The sequence below is a fragment of the Acomys russatus genome, chromosome 5 (assembly GCF_903995435.1).
Source record: "Acomys russatus chromosome 5, mAcoRus1.1, whole genome shotgun sequence".
Lineage (NCBI taxonomy): Eukaryota > Metazoa > Chordata > Mammalia > Rodentia > Muridae > Acomys > Acomys russatus.
Genome location: NC_067141.1, coordinates 75,912,091 through 75,929,461, shown reverse-complemented (window position 1 = coordinate 75,929,461; position 17,371 = coordinate 75,912,091). Strand labels below are relative to the sequence as shown.

Here is a 17,371-nt window from a genome sequence, read left to right as displayed (position 1 = left end):
TCAGCACCCACAGCACCATGCATGCCTGTGACCCTCAGCACCCACAGCACCATGCATGCCTGTGACCCTCAGCACCCACAGCACCATGCATACCTGTGACCCTCAGCACCCACAGCACCATGCATGCCTGTGACCCTCAGCACCCACAGCACCATGCATACCTGTGACCCTCAGCACCCACAGCACCATGCATGCCTGTGACCCTCAGTACCCACAGCACCATGCATGCTGTGACCCTCAGTACCCACAGCACCATGCATGCCTGTGACCCTCAGTACCCACAGCACCATGCATACCTGTGACCCTCAGCACCCACAGCACCATGCATGCCTGTGACCCCCAGCACACACAGCACCATGCATGCCTGTGACCCCCAGCACACACAGCACCATGCATGCTATGACCCCCAGCACCCACAGCACCATGCATGCTGTGACCCCTAGCACATGAGAGCCGAGACGGGAGCACCTGAGGGCTTGCAGGCTGCCAGCCTAGCTACAGACTCAGTGACATGGTGTCTCAAAGGAGTAAGATGGGGAGTGATGGAGCGTGACAGCTGGGTCCTCCTCTAGCCCCTGACCTGTGTGCTCCTGTGCACACTCTGTGTACATGTGCACCGCACATTCATACACAGCAAACAGAGGGGGCTGGAAACCTTGGTATGAAGCACATGTCTGTAATTTCAGCACTTAAGAACCTGAGGCACAGAGATTGGTGCAGGTTCTAAGCCAGCCTGGGCTACCTAGAGAATACAAGGCCAATATGGACTGCATAGGGGAGAATCAATCCCCCCAAACATAAATAAATGAATAAATAAATAAATAATATTTGATTGAAATAGGAAGAGGACAAGAAACATTTGGTATTCACAATGATAATCCAAGAGTGATATGTGGGGGTGTCCTGGTCCCCGGCTCCATCCCATTGGAGTGCCCAGCACAGGACTACCTAGGACGCAGTGATGCACACACCAGGAAGGGTAGAGCAGGCTTTGACCTCACCATAGCATTTCCAGGTCACAGAGCCTGTATCCTCATAAAGGAAGGGTTAGCCCAGGCTGTACCACCGCTGTTCTGTGTGGGTATGCTCATAAAGGAAGGGGTTAGCCCAGGCTGTAACCCCCATTCTTTGTGGGTATGCTCATACAGGAAGGGGTTAGCCCAGGCTGTACTCCAGTTCTCCATGCAGGCATGCTCATACAGGAAGGGGTTAGCCTAGGCTATACTCCTCTGCTCCATACAAGCATGCTCATACAGGAAGGGGTTAACCCAAGCTCTACTCCCCTGCTCCATGCAGACAGGCAAGCTCAGAAAGGCCCCTTATATCCTGTGGGTTCTTTTTTGTTTGTCTGTTTGTTTGCATTTGCAGTGTTGTATGTTGAAGCTAAGGCCTCAAGTATACTAGGCAAGGGTTCTAGCATTGAGCGACAGCCCCAGCTCGCGTTCTGTGATGCGCTCACTGCAGGCGCAATACTAGACAGCCAGCACCTTCCCTAGAAAGTAAAGAGAGGACCCACCAAAGGCAGCCCTCACCATTAAGATTCCTAAAGTTCCTGTTTCTGGGTCCTTTCTTATGCTAAACTGACCAGGCCCACTTGGGGGCAGTCCCCAGCTGCAGATGGGAGAAGGCCTTCCACCGGATCCCCTGGGCCCACACTTTCAGGCAGGTTGAAGTCTGACGCTTTTCTTCCTTCCTTCCTTCCTTCCTTCCTTCCTTCCTTTCTTTCTTTCTTCTTTTAATTTTAATTTTATTAATTTATTCAAATTACAATGCAATTGTTATCCCATCCCTTGTATCCTCCCGTTCCTCCTTCCCTCCCGCTTTCACCCTATTCCCTTCCCCTAGGTCTAAGATCGAGGGGGACCTCCACCCCCCTATATGGTCATAGGCTATCAAATCTCATCTTGGTAGCGTGCTTATTCTTTCTTTGAGTGCCATCAGGTCTCCCCACCAAGGAGAGGTGGTCAGATATGGAGCACCAGAGTTCATGTCAGAGTCAGTCTCCGCTCTCCACATAACTGTGGAGAATGTCCTGTCCATTGAGTAGATCAGAGTAGGGGTTTGATGTTTACTATTGTATTGTCCTTGGTTAGTGCAATAGTTTGAGCAGACCCCCCTGTGCCCTGATCCACCCATCATGATGTTCTTCTTGTAGGTTTCTAGGACCCTCTGGGTCCTTCTATTTCCCCATTCTCCTATATGACCCTTTTCAAAAACCATTTGGTGGTTACCAAGAAGAGACTTGATATTCTGAGAGCATATATAGGGGGAGGAGGTCTCCCTAGGTCACGGACATAGGGGAGGGGAGAAGGGGAGAAATGGGAGGGAGGGAAGAATGGGAGGAAACAGGGGAAGGGCTAACAATCGAGATGTAATATGAATAAATTAATTTAAAAAATCTAAAAAAAAAAAAAAAACCATTCGGTGGTATGAAGCGATGTCAGGCAGGTGGAGCATGGGGGATGGGTTTGTCATGGCATCAAACGGAGCTGCTGCCTTCCGCAGCCCCACTCATGTTGTCCCCTGGCTCTGACGCCCCCTCACTCTGTTCGCCGCCTGTTCCTGTCGTATTTTTATAGCCCTACCAGCTCTTGTTCACTTGTTATTTTAAGATTTAAGCTTTTTTAAATGTGCCTGTTACTAATTTCACAACTTTTATATAAAAATTTCTTGGATGTACATATTCCCACTTAACCAGTAAATTTTACTCGGTGGCTTGCAGCGTGTGAATTCAAGAGCATATCATCAAGGAGGCACAGGGCTGTGTGTAGCCAGACCCTAGTGATGGGGAGGCAGAGCCAGTCCAGCAGGACTGCCAGTGAGGAGGACTTCAGTAAAGGACCCTGGGAAAGAAGGCAGTGCACTTCGCTTCCTGCTGGCTGTCTGGGGCTTGAGTGAGAGGAACCTGTAATTTCTCTGGATGCTAAAGCTGTGAAAACACACACATTTCCATTTGAATTTAACTTCTCCGGGTATTCATCTTATGATCATGTAAAACATTTGCTTTGCGTTATCATTTAAAGGTAATAAAGCTCCTTTAAAAAAATATTTAAGGATCGAAGAGATGACTTAGTGGGAAAAGGTACCTGCAGTTTGAGTCTCAGGATCTGGTGGAAGCGGGGAGCTATCCCAGATGGCTGGCCTCCGCACATGCACACAAAAAATCAATAAAACTGCAGTAGCGGAGCTGGAGATATGGGCCGCCAGTTAGAGCATCTGACGCCCTTCCAGAGGCCTCACGTTCAGTTCCCAGCATCCATGTCAGGAGGCCTACAGTTGCCTGTAGCTCCAGATCCAGGGGACCAGAGCCCCCTTTCTGGCCTCTGTGGGCACCCACATATTTGGAGTGTGCATGCACTCACAGACACACACACACATACACAGCATGCACCACCACCCACACACACATGGCATGCACACACACACATACTTGGTGTGCGCATACACAAATTGTAAACTTTTTCTGAAGTTTGTTTAATATTTATGTTCAGATATTTTGGGTAGAAAGAGCAACACGAGTCAGAGTGTAGTGTCTATGACTGTCCTACAAACACAGGGTGAGTGTGTCAAGGACGTGCACTATTAGTGAGGGACCCTGCAGCAGGGTAAAGCTGCCTGCAGGAAAGCCAAAGGCACGGACATGTGGCCTTTCAAGAGAGACTGCCAAAGATGGCTGCAGGAGAGGGAGCGCTGTTCAGGCTCCAACAGGATGACAAAAACAAACGTTAGCTGCCTTCATGGCTCCTGGACAGAGCTGAGCAGGCACCGGAGTCCACAGTCGGGGGCTTCAGTCAGCGGTCAAGAGCTCTTAAAACACGTCTCCGGTTCCTGGATGATGACGCCACCTCCTGAGCTGCAGCTAGTGCCCAAGGTTGACTTCAAAAGAATGTGATTTCTCCTGCCCCCCCCCCTTTGTGACCAAGTTTTGGATAATCTTTTTTTAAGATTCGTTTATTTTCACTTTATGTGTATGAGTGTGTGCCCGTGTGTGTGTGTGTGTGTGTGTGTGTGTGTGTGTGAATAGGTGCCACATGAGTGTGGTACCTGTGGAGACCAGGAGAGGGCATCAGATCCCCTGGAACTGGAGGCACGGATGGTGTGCAGCCTCAGGTGGGGGCTGAGAACCGAACTTGGAGCCTCTGAAAAAGCAATGAGAACTTTTCGTCACCAAGCCGTCTCTTCACCCTCCACCTCAGCTTCTTCTAATTTTTTAAAAAATTATTTTATTTTTATTTTATATGTATGGGTGTCTTGTCTGCATGCATGTATGTATGTGCCTGGTGCCTGCAGAGGCCAGAAAGGGGATTGGACCCCCTGGGACTGTAGTTACAGATGGTTGTAAGGTAGCATGTGGGTGCTAGGAATGGAACTTGGGTCCAGCAGAGTAGCTATTGCTCTTAATAGCTGAGCCATCTCTCTATCCGCACCCCACCACCCAAATATCTTAATACATTATTATCGGTAAAGACGAACATCCATCGACATGTCTGTACTTTGAGAATTAGGTTCACTGAGATGGAATACAGAATGGGGGTCTCCAGGGGACTGGGGTGATTAGGGAACGGAGTTCTTGCTTCACGGTTGCCAACTTTCAACTTTCAAGAGTACAGCTCTGTGGATGGACAGTGTACGGGGTACCACAGGCACACCTAAAGTAACTGACTGAGCTGCCCACCTAAAGTAACTAACATAGTGAGGCAAATGTTCTCTGCATGTGATCGTGACTAAGAGGGCAGGCATGTGAAAGCTGGCCGCTCTTCACCTTGCTGCAAGCCAGCATAATAGCCCTGTTTTCGTGAGCTCACTTGTCATTTATAAAAACATGTGTAGAGGTCTCTGAAAATTGAGTTCTTAAAGTTCTTTACTCTGTGGCCTTTGCTCTTCTCACTTAATGGTAAACCGCCAACGACGAGTGGTAGCATTGGCTCCACTCTGGTGGGAATCCAGGCTATCCTGGTTTGGTTTGGTCTGGTTTGGCTTGGTTGTTGGTGAATTCTTCTTCTGACAATGCACAAGTACTTTTATGCAGGAGGGCAATGGCGAAGCTGGGCCTTGAGAAATGGTGGCAGGAAAGTCGGGGCAGGAACAGACCCTGAAGATGCTAACAGGGGAACTAACCTGGGCTGGGCGGCTGCTTGAAAATGTTGGTGTAAGAGCAAGAAAATGGATCCTGCTAGAGATTTATGGAGGCAGGGAAGAGTCCCTCGGAAGCCTTTTCAGGGGTCCAGGTACCACGGAAGAGCTGAGAGGATGGGGCTACTGGGAGAGGCTGTGTTTGAGGTGGGCGCACTGCCTGTTCCCTGCTCCATTGCAGCCATGGTCTAAAGCGTGCAGGATACACAGTAGAGTCGGAGTTCGCCGGCTGAGAGGCCTTTGCTCAAGGACTGAAGCTGAAACAGGTGAGGTCTGTTCGCAGCCAGGCTTTGTGTTACAGAGGGAAGGAAATGGTGTCTGTGGGAGTGAGGAGGAGACTGACCGGAGGGAGGAGGAAGAGATAGAAAAGAGGAAAGAGTCTCTAATTATGTCACCGCCACTCTAGTTTTAGGCGATGCCGTGACATTGACATCTTGGTTCAGCTGCATGGCGCCTGTCATGGATTCCTGCCTCTTTAAACACTGTCTTATTATCTAACCCGCCATAAACAGCACTATAGTTGTTGTATAACCCGGCTTGGCTTTGAATTTCAGAGAAAAGTCCAATCAAATCACAGCAGTTTTGTCATCATCTCTCCAGTGTGTTAGAAAACCATTTTGTAAGGCTTTGCTGGGTTCATGGAACTAAGGTTTTATTAAGGCAGCATGCGCCAATTTCACAGAACCGTGTTAGGCAGGCAGAGCGGCCCACACAGAGGCATGCTGGGGGAGCAGGGTGGAGGGAGCAGAGAGCCGACGACAGGCGTGTGACAGCGTTTAGCGTTAGCTTTGAGACCGTCCTCGTGGCTTGCATTAGCACGAAGGTCACCTTGGTCTTTTTCATGAAGAATCTGTGATTTTGATCCCCAGCCCAGGCGGCTGGAAAGGGAGCAGAGGGGATGTGGAGCCCGAGAACATCATTTGCCACATCTCAGAGCTATGAGAAATAAATCTGAAGGAGCAAGTGACTCATCGGAACTGCTCACGACTCCCAGGAGTGAAGTTGGTGGGAACTTGCCAAGTATGAGGCAGGATTCAGCTTAATTATGCTGTATTGGTCTCTGTGTTATCTTAGACGCCATGCTCCCAGGTTCCGCAAAGAAAGGCTCGTGGGCGGCCATGCTAGGTCATCTTGAAGGTGTATTCCTGCGAAATCACTGAGGAGGAAAAAGGACTTCCGTGATGACTCCTACCCCACCCTCCAAGGATCGTTTCTGTTCCAAGAATCTGTGGCCAGAACTAGGCTAGTTCCCGAGCTCCTGGTGTGGTCCACTTGGTGGAAGGAGGCCGATGTGGGCACCACCGGAGATGCAGCAGTTATTGGAGGAAAATTCTATTCCAAGAATATGATCATAGCATCAGGCAGCCTCTAGCCATCACCTGACATTGCTTAGTTACAGTTTTCAAGAAGGAAGTCTGAGCTGTGGGGATGTCCAGGGAGTGCACTCGGAAAGCCCGTGTGGTCTAACTGATGGGGGCGTGGCAGGGGCGTGGCATGGGGGCGTGGCATAGGTCATGATCTCACTTGTTGACCCTACTTCATCAGAGGGGGGCGTTCCTACTTTTTTCTACTCTAAACCCCTTAACACCTGCGAAATTCTTATACTACTCTGGGTAGCTAAATACTTGAAATAAATATCTAGATCAAACACTTGCTGATGACAAATCATAAGGAAGTGCATTTTAAAACAATTCTTCATTACACTTATATTTTTACCATTTATTAAAGTCTAAAGTGGATCTACATACTAATAGGATGGTGTTTGTTTATTTTTACATAAAGAATTAAATGTTGGCTGAATATTTGAGCTGCGGTACAAAGAGCATATTCAGTGGTTTTCAGACTCCATCAATCTCTTGATTTTAGAAGCATCAGTGCTGAGAATGCCACCTTGCATAAATACATATACAAAATAGCAGACGTGTGTTTAAAGACATTTCCGAAATTCTTATGAATTCTGTCCTAATGGTTACTTTTTGTGAAACTCAAGTCAGCAACTGAGTCAGGAATTTTAAAAATCAAACACTCTTAATCAGTTTGATCCAAAGATATAGCAATTTGATACTTACATGCTGAATGATGACAGTAGGAAAATGTCTTTATTTTCCATTATTAAATCATTATATTTCTGAAGAGCAGAAAACATTGAGTACACAGTGTTTTTTTTTTTTTTTAAAGCCTTCAGTTCATAACATACATAGTTGTGAAGCTGAGAGGAGCTGTGTCACTCAGTGTGCGTTTGTACTGCATGGCTGATGGCATGCATAGTGCAAAGTGCGTATTTATTTATATATTGTACAGATTTAAGGCTACAGGGATGTCTTACACTGCACCAGGGTGACTGCCACCTCAGATTCACTGCACATTTGATTGTGAAATTAATTTTTGGTCCTTACTTGTTTGGAAGTGTGTGTGTGTGTGTGTGTGTGAGAGAGAGAGAGAGAGAGAGAGAGAGAGAGAGAGAGAGAGAGAGAGAGAGAGAGAGAGAGAGAGAGGTGTATCTCTGGTTGTCTGGAATTCATTCTGTAAACCAGGCTGCCTTTGAACACAGAGATCTACCTGCCTCTGACTCCCGAGTGCTGGGATTAAAGGCGTACTCCCCTATGCCCAGCACATGTTCAGAAAAGTTGCACTGTTTTTGTTTCTAATATCTTTTTTTGCAGCCCTGCCTTCAGTTATGTGGCCCGACTCATTTTAACAGCCTGTATGCTAGGCCATTACTGAACTGTGGGACCAATCAGAATAGCCCTGTGTTCTTGCAAATCCTGAGGACAGTAATTTAACAACCGAGCTCACTTTAACCCCTGCCCTCACCCCACTCCAGGGTCTGTCTGCTCCCGCTGTTCATAAAAAGGATTAGAAAGGACTCCAGATGCCTTGCCTGAGGCGGCCCTTCCCTGTGAGGAACCCCTAGGCTGGGAGCACAGAGGCGCAGTCAGGTTGGAGAGGCCCAGCTTAGCCAGTGCTGCTTCCCTGACGTTTGGTAGTAGATAATCTTTATCAGGCACTTGGTCTAGGTTTTACTTGTGGGCAAATTGTGACTGCTTGGGTTTTGTCTGAACATGCAGATTAGGCCCAGGTCCTTGGCACCCCTGTTCTGACACCATCTCTTTTAGGAACCAGGCCCCACTGGACTGCCTGCCTGTCTTGCTGTTTCATGTCCTGTTTCTAGAAGCTTCCATGTCTGTGTTTATCTTGGTTAGCTAGTCATGTTTACTGCTCTGAGAATGCGCCCCTCCCTTCCTCGAGACTTTTCCTCCTGTGTGCAATCACCTCTTGAGGGATTTCACCTGGGAGGAGGATTCCTGTTTCGCTGCCTATAAGAAGGCTCTTTGGAACTCTGAGGGAAGGAGAATAATAAACCACTGCTGCGGCTGTTGCTGCAGCTGCTGCTCTCTTAGCACGAAGGACCCTGTGTTAGTGTGTGTGTGTGTGTGTGTGTGTGTGTGTGTGTATGAATTAAATCCGCAGTCCCTCGCCCTCGACTCGGTACTGTGGTGGCGCGGGTGCCACAATCTCTGTCATCTACAGCTGTACTGTTTGAAAAGGATACCAAAGTCCAGCCCCAACGAAGCGTCCTTGTTTACAGTCCTGAGATCATGTCTCTTCCCTTTCCTCCCTGCCTACCCATTTTCACTCCCCATATGTAACACACACATGCTTTTCCTATTAACTGCACACAGAGGCAGCTCTAGCCCTGACTGCTTTGTACTTTGGGGAAGTATTTCCAAAGTGTTTAAAAAACAAAAACAAAAACAAACAAACAAAAAAAAACAGTCCCTGGAAACTTCAGCTGTTGCTGTTGCCATAGGAGGAATTTATTACTCAACAATCTTGGCCCAAATCAGGTAGCTGTGTGGGCAAGCAGTGGGCACCTTTCCTAACAGCGCTGCCAGGGATACCTTGGTTGGCATCTGAGACAGCCTGAAAGCAACATGTCTTTCCATCACAGACTGACTGTTTGCCTCTGAATCTTAGATGCATCACTGAGACCATTGAAGCCAGGCCAGCAGATTTTACTTGTATGAGGTATTGCATAGCTGCTAGGGGTGGGGGTCAGGAGGAAAAACAGATCCCGATAATAAATAGCTCTTTGTGCCAGTCTGCTCCCTTCTCCCCAAACCATTGCGAGCGCCGGGAGCCACCAGCATCTGGCAGAAGGCAAATGCTGCCCAGAGATTTGGCAGATGATGACCAGCTGTAAACTTGTCTTTCTACAGTGTGCGGCTGCGACTTGGCCCAGGGAGGCTTCTTCATAAAGAACGGGGACTATCTGTGCACCCTGGACTACCAGAGGATGTACGGGACGCGTTGCCATGGCTGCGGGGAGTTCGTGGAGGGCGAGGTGGTAACTGCCCTGGGCAAGACCTACCATCCAAACTGTTTTGCCTGTACCATCTGCAAGTAAGTAGCCATCTTACCCAAGCCTCTGGCTCTCCAACAGAGCAAAGCTGGCTTCAGCAGCTAAAGCTTCTGTAAGCCTCCTCTGGTCCTCCTGAGTAGTACAGCGTCTTAAAATAGCCCCTTCCCACATGTCTCTTCTCGGCTGTCTACTCGTTCTTGGTTAAAGTGCAGTATAGTTGGAAAACTTTACTCAAATACTCGGTAAAGCATGTGACAGTTAGCAAGTGGCCATATCTCAAGCCTGGACCTCAAGACACTTTGCCAAAAGACAGCGCAGCGAGGAACGGACAGCTGCTTAGAAAGACAAAGCTCGTTTGGAAATGCAGGCAGTTAGGTGGCCGCACTTCAGATGGCCTCTTCTAGCTGGCCGTGAAGTTTGTACCCATGGTCCCTGCACTCAGATGGCAGAGGTGGGAGGATTGCTTGAGCCCAGGCATTCAAGACCAGCCTGGTCCGTACAGAAGGACCCCCTATTCCTAAAGATGAAATGGCATCTTTACTATAGTTTCTGATGGCTGACAATGGCTCATGGGTCAAATCATTAGCCTTTTAGGTTTTGTTTGCTTTGCTTTGCTTTGCTTGAGACAGAGTCTCACTATATAGTCCTGGCTGTGTATATAAAGATTTTTTTTTTCTATTACCCATTCTAGCTCCCAAATAATGACACAGAGACCTATTAGATTTATCAATAATCTTTCCGGCATGACAGCTGGGCAGATGCTGATTTATTCTACCCCATCTACGCTGGCCTGGCTGTTTCCCACCCACGTGTTACCTGCCATCTAGTCTCGCCCTGGCTGCTCCTGCTCCATCATGGCTACTCTCCTCCTTCTCCTCGACCCCCTCCCTAGGACCGGAAGTCCAGCCCTAACTCTCTTGCCCAGCTGTTGGCTTTTAGGCTCTTTATTAGTCAATCAGGGACGATGGAGAACAATGTTTACACAACATTGGGCCAGGAGATTCTTCATAGACGTGACAATGCCCAGGTCCCTCTTAACTCCAACCAGGATCTCAGGGCATAGAACTCAGCATCTGAACACACGGTGCACAAGACCAGCCCCCAACTCCCGGCTGTCCTGAAACTCGCTGTGTAGGCCAGGCTGGCTTCAAACTCACAGAGATCTTCCTGGCTCTGCTTCTCAAGCCCTGGGGCTCAAGGCATGTGCCACTATGCCTGGCTTTATGGCTTTCTTCTGAATAAAGCGTATTGGCCGGGTGTTTGTATAGGACTACTGTCAGGTACAGTGGCAGGACTGAGGAGTTAGGCGTCTGTACAGCACAGCTTAATGAAAATGGCCAGACTGAAGGAAGGAAAGTGACACAGGAGGGGGATGTGCCATTGTGTTTGGGGAGCCACACCTCCTTATGAGAGGAAGGTGACTTGGCTCGGACAGCACAGGAAACCCGTGTGGCCTCTAGTTAAGCACTGAGTGGAAATGAGGGGTCTAGACTCGTGCAAGGTCAGCCACACGCAGGCAAAGGCGGCGGCACACTTGCCAGTGCCTCACAAGAGCTGGCTCAGGCCTGGACGGTGAGCCCCTATACTTGCCCCAAGGATCTTGTTCACCTCACCCAGGTCCTGTCCCTGAGTGGAGACCAAAGAACCTGTGCTCGTCATATTATGTGTGTAGGCCTTCGACCCTCGTATGCTCCCCACACAGACTGAACTAGCGACTTGGCTTGTTCAGGTGTAGTGAGTGAATATGGATCAAGGGGCCCAGGTGCAGCACCAGAGTGCGTGGTTTTGATTATTATCCCAGTTTTAAGTTGGGTAGACGAAGCCTGTGCCTGCCTGTGGCCTCTTGTATCTATCCAGGGGAAAGTTACAATGCCACCTCAGAGAGGGAGCCATTGATTTTCAGGGGACTTTTAACATCCGTGCACTGTAGTGAGGAAGCCTAGCATCCCTGCACTATGATGAAGGAGCCTAGCATCCCTGTACTGTGATGAAGGAGCCTAGCATCCCTGCACTGTGATGAAGGAACTTAGCATCCCTGCACTGTGGTGAAGGAGCCTAGCATCCCTGTACTGTGATGAAGGAACTTAGCATCCCTGCACTGTGGTGAAGGAGCCTAGCATCCCTGCAGACAGACAGTGCACTGTGATGAAGGAGCCTAGCATCCCTGCAGACAGACAGTGCACTGTGATGAAGGAGCCTAGCATCTGTGCACTGTTGTGAGGGAGCCTAGCATCCCTGCAGATAGACAGTGCACTGTAGTGCAGTGTGCTGCTGTTGCTGATGCATGCCTAGCAAAGAGGCAGCTCCTGACTTTTAAATTTATTTTATTTTATGTGTATGAAAGCTCTGCCTGCATGTAAGTTTGCCATGCTCATGCCTGGTGCCTACAGAGGTCAGAAGAGGGCATCGGGTCCCCTAGAACCGGAGTTATAGATGGCTGTGAGCGACCGTGTGGGTACTAGAAACTTGCTGGGTCCTCTGCAAGAACAAGTGCCCTTAGCCACTGAGCCATCTCTTCAGCCCCTGCCACTGATTCCCAAACAGATGCTTATCGTGGCTTGTCCTACCACTCGCAGTTTATGAGGAACTGGGCTCCTCAGTGGTTTGCAAATTCAGATGTCCAGAAAGGACAAAGTCTAACTCAGTGTAGTTACCACAGAGCACAGGACAGAAAGGCTCCCACTTCCCCTACAAGCTGCTCTCTTAGGGATGTGCCCCCGCTTCATTGGGGACCCATGGCACTCAAAGTGGAGTTGCTGTTTTTCACTTATAGGTTTCCTTATGGAAGTCACTGCGCCATGGGCCCTGAGGGGTGATCTGCTGAGACACCCCTCCACTGCGCAGTGGAGCTAAAGCATGCTACTTTCCAACCAGGGAGCCCGTAGAACCAACGCAGTCCCTTTTCATCTCATAATGGAGAATGTGCATGTGTCTGGCTCGTGTCCAGCTGGCGGGCTTGGGCATGGCTACGTTTCAAACATTCTGGCTGGTGCTCCTCCAAGAAATCAATTTGCAGCAGAGGGTAGCAGGCAAAGTAGTAAGGGGAGGACAAAAATGAAATTGCTGGAATAACTTTGAGGGCAAATGTCTTTCTGTCTCCAGGCGCCCATTTCCACCCGGAGACCGAGTCACGTTCAATGGGAGAGACTGTCTTTGTCAACTTTGTGCACAGCCGATGTCTTCCAGCCCTAAGGAAGCCACCTGCTCCAGCAGTAAGTGTCCGGGCAACCACTGACAGAAATGCCTTTGTAGTTGAAAGGAGTTCAGCAAGATCCCTTCCTTTTGAGAAATCTTATTGATAAACACCAATACCATCTGGGGCTTTTTTTTTTCTCTCTTCCTTATGGAAAAACATCATGCAGGGTTTACCCAGACAGAGACAAGCACCATCGTGGTATCAAAAAGACCCAAATTGAATTAGACATCAAACTGTCCATTTTGACAGCCAGAAAGGAAAAACAATTATGAACCTTTACATTGAAATGCGTTGCCGGTGACCACACCTCAGACAGAGAAAGGAGGAAGCCTTTGCTGGGTTCACAGGTCAGAAGATACACTTCCTCACATGAGGAAGGCATGGCCGAAGGGGCGTGGTTTTAGGTGCTGACCAGGAAACAGAATAGGAAGGCCAGTGTGTAGCAGCCACTTTTTTCCTATTTATTGTCACTGTATGTGGTGGGGCACAAGTGCCGTGGCACGCCTGTGAAGACCAGGGGACAGCACTCAGGAGTCCAGTGGTCACACTCATGTCCCAGGCTTGTTCAGCAAACTGCTTGCTGAGCCGTCTCCCAGACGTTTTGTTTCCTTTGGGCTCAGTTTGGGCCCCTCATCCAGAGCTTGGGGATGGTGTCATTCAGATTCAGGTGTCCCTCAGGTACAGCCTCCTGGAAACACCTTCTCAGAGACACCCAGAGGAGCGTCTCCTAGGTGGGTCCAGTCCAGTCAAGTTGAAGTGATTGTCTTCTTCCTGCACACAGCCCATCTTTAACTCTAAGTGTTGTGATGGGAGAACTTTGGGGGCAGGCTATGTAACTGGTGGCTCTCTGTGTTAAGTCACGGTCTCCACTCATGGAAGATGCAGATGAGATAATTTCTAGGTATCCCTAAATAATTCTGTGCTCACCTGGAAGGGCTCTAACAACTGTTCATTTGACTTCCCAATATGTGTATCCTCCTTCAAACCGAAGACAAAATGAATCCCTTCATCCTCAGGAAGCTTGCTTCCTAGTGAGAGCCCATGGAAGAATTCCCACAGAAATACTTAACATGTGAAAAAAACCAAAGCAGAAGATAAGGCTTTCTTGATACGGGGCACTCAGAGAAGGCCTCCGTAGAAGGTGACACCTTATCAAGTGTGGGAAGGCAGCATCCATATGTCAGGATTTGAAATGTTTTTATGACATTTCATCTGAACCATGGGAATCCAGAGAGAACTGCCCCCGCCCCCAATAATAGACTCTTTTGGTGAATGCACTAGAATGACATTGGACAGATCAATTACTATTTATTACAAGTCAGTATATTCTGAGCTGGGAACTGGGAAGCTGTTTCAGCTCTTGCCCGAGGCATCAGGAGATGAGCCCAGAATTCGCCTTAGTGTCTATGGATTTTTGGCAGCCCTTGGCAGCCCTGGAATACATACCCCACTTAAGCTCTCCGAGTCCTAGTACCTAAGAGTAAGGTAAGCATTTTCTATTCCGGACGAATTCCCTATAGTTTATAGCAGTGAACCAGAATGTTCCCATTTGCAGAAAGACTGGATTTTGACCAGTGAGAGCAAAGAAGGAAATACAGGAGGATGTACACGTGCAAGGACGCTAAACAGGCGTGCTTCTATGACCTACCACGAGGGGGCAGCAGCCTGTAAGGAGCCCAGCAGGTAGCAAACTGTACCTCATTGGTGGCCTCAGGTCGCAGCAGGCAGCAGCGTCCCCCACCCCATCCACCACCCACCGCACCACCCCCTCAGTGGCCTTCTCCATCTCTTGATGACTTCCTCTCCTACTTTTTGGTCCTTCTGTTTCTCCACCCAGAGGGGAAACACTTTGTTGCTAGCCTGAGCAAATAATTTTTGTAGCTGTTGCTTCGATTTCTTTGGTCATAACCATTATGGTGAACAGTATTAGCTATGGGATTCTGGCTTGAGAAAGGTGTATGTGTGTCTGTGTGTGTGTGTGTGTGTGTGTGTGTGTGTGTGTGTGTGTGATATATTCACATCTGTGAGGACATGTACTAGGCAGGGGGTGTATGTGTGTGTGTATGAGGACATGTGTGTGTGTGTGTGTGTGTGTGTGTCTGTGTGTATGTGTCTGTGTATCTATATCTGTGTCTGTGTGTGTGTGTGTGTGACTGTGTGTGACTGTGTGTGTGTGATATTCAAATCTGTGAGGACATGTACTGGGCGGGGGGGTGCATGTTCATGTATGTGTCTGTGTGTGTGTATCTATGTGTGTGTGTGTGTGTGTGATATTCACATCTGTGAGGACATGTACTGGGCGGGGGGGTGCATGTTCATGTATGTGTCTGTGTGTGTGTATCTATGTGTGTGTGTGTCTGTGTGTGTGTGTCTGTGTGTATGTGTCTGTGTATCTATATCTGTGTCTGTGTGTGTGTGTGACTGTGTGTGACTGTGTGTGTGTGATATATTCACATCTGTGAGGACATGTACTGGGCGGGGGGTACATGTTCATGTATGTGTCTGTGTGTGTGTATCTATGTGTGTGTGTGTGTGTGTGATATTCAAATCTGTGAGGACATGTACTGGGCGGGGGGGGGTGCATGTTCATGTGTGTGAAAGCATGTGTGTGTCTGTGTCTATGTGTTTGTGTGTGTGTGATATTCACATCTGTAAGGGCATGTACTGGGCGGGGGGGGTGCATGTTCGTGTGTGTGTGTGTGTGTGTGTGTGTGTGTGTGTGTGTGTGTGTGATATATTCACATCTGTGAGGACATGTACTGGGCGGGGGGTACATGTTCATGTATGTGTCTGTGTGTGTGTATCTATGTGTATGTGTGTGTGTGTGTGATATTCAAATCTGTGAGGACATGTACTGGGTGGGGGGGGTGCATGTTCATGTGTGTGAAAGCATGTGTGTGTCTGTGTCTATGTGTTTGTGTGTGTGTGATATTCACATCTATAAGGGCATGTACTGGGCGGGGGGGTGCATGTTCGTGTGTGTGTGTGTGTGTGTGTGTGTGTGTGTGTGTGTGTGTGTGTGTGCGTGCATGTGTACATGCAGAGCCATAGGTCAGCCTTTGGTGTTTTTGAGGCAGGATCTCTTCCTAGTGGGATGTGATGCTCACTCATGAGGACAGTTTTCTGACCAGTGAACCTGGCCCTCCCCCTCTAATGTCTCCCTGGTGCTGTGATTACAAGCATGTGCCAGCACACCCAGCTTTTTGCAGTGGTGCCGGGAAATAAACTCGGGTCCTCTTGCTTACACAGCTAGCGCCTTGACTCCTTAATGATTCTTAAATTTATGGAGAGGGACGGACTCTTGGTCCTATGAAAGCTAAGACCCACACCCAACACTAGTTAAAGGAGAGAGTCACCTTGAGAAGAAGCCATGCGCTCCTTGTGGCATCCTGTGAACACTGGCTTAAGGGATTTGACTTGGGAGCTTGACAGGCACAATTGACTGCTATTTATGAAAACTCTGACCAAAGTAACTACAATTCTGCGGGCATCTGTCATAGGGAAGAGAGATGGGCTAGCATGCCCTTGCCAGTTTCATTTCTGAGGACTCAGCTCATGGCAACTGCCACAACTGCCCTCAACTGCCCTGGTAAAGGCTGACAAAGTGCTGCTGTCATGGGCCACTGAAGTGTGTTTGCTGTGCTGTATTGTTTTCCAAAGACAACAGGATGCTCCACTGAAAATAGCCAGGCAGAGCCTCTCGGGCTTGTGCTGTTTCCACTGTGGCTACCAAGACAGCAAAGGGAGCAACTGACCTCAGCAGGGCACAGAAGATCTAGCTCAAGGAAGGTTATGCACTCAGGCAGCACATAAGCCTTACAAATCATTCTGTTATTTCAGCTCCTGGGATTAAATCATTAACAGCACTGAGACTGTTTTTCCATAGAGAGGGAGCTCACAGCCTACATGGAATATGTGACTTTCCTACCTAGTTAATGTATTTTCTCATCTCATCGTGCTTTTCTGCCTAATGGCATCAGGGTGTCTAAAAGCTTAAAACTACTTAAGGAAATAATTTCCCGGGCTAGAGAGATGGCTCAGCAGTTAAGCTAGATTACAACTCTTGCAGAGGACCCTAGTTTAGTTCCCAGCACGTATATCAGGCAGCTTACAACCATTTGCAACTCCAGTTCCAGAGGATCTGATACCCTCTGGCCCCCGTGGGCCCTTGCTTGCACATTGGTGCACGTAAGCTTCCACACACATCCACAGAAACAAATATAATCCTGTTTTTAAGATTGTAACTCCTGAATAGTGCTTAGCCTAGCAAATGTTTAGCTTTTCGTTCCGTGTGGTGGTACTCTGTCTTATTTGTTCAGTTTTGTTGGTTTGTTTCTGAGACTGGGTCTTGCTGTGTAGCCCAGGCTGGCCTGGAGCTCTAGAAGTCTTCCTGCCTCTGCCTCCCGGGCTGTGGTCCCAGGCAGCACCGCCATGCCTGGCTCTTCCTTTGCTTATGTTGATCCGTACCCATGGCATCTGCTAAGACTAATGAAAGGGGAAATGTGGACTCACTGGTTTAAATAGGAAACTGGACTGTGATGGGCCATTGTTTGTCAGCTCACGGGTGTCTAATTCAGGACCTGGCAATTTCATCCTGTCGCCTGGATGAAGATGAAGGTCAGCATCCAATAATAATCCAACAATATCCACTTTATAAGCAGATGTGACAAACGATGGTT

At 48.6% G+C, this 17,371-nt stretch overlaps 1 protein-coding gene across 1 annotated transcript in view; it reads left to right on the top strand.

The window, feature by feature from the left end:
• The window catches only part of Ablim1 (actin binding LIM protein 1), a 179,790-nt gene that overhangs the window by 60,957 nt on the left and 101,462 nt on the right, over window positions 1-17,371 (top strand). The window contains exons 3-4 of the mRNA XM_051146851.1: window positions 9,354-9,537; window positions 12,599-12,708. Coding sequence (XP_051002808.1) covers window positions 9,354-9,537; window positions 12,599-12,708 — 294 coding nt within the window. The remainder of the gene's footprint in view (window positions 1-9,353; window positions 9,538-12,598; window positions 12,709-17,371) is intronic.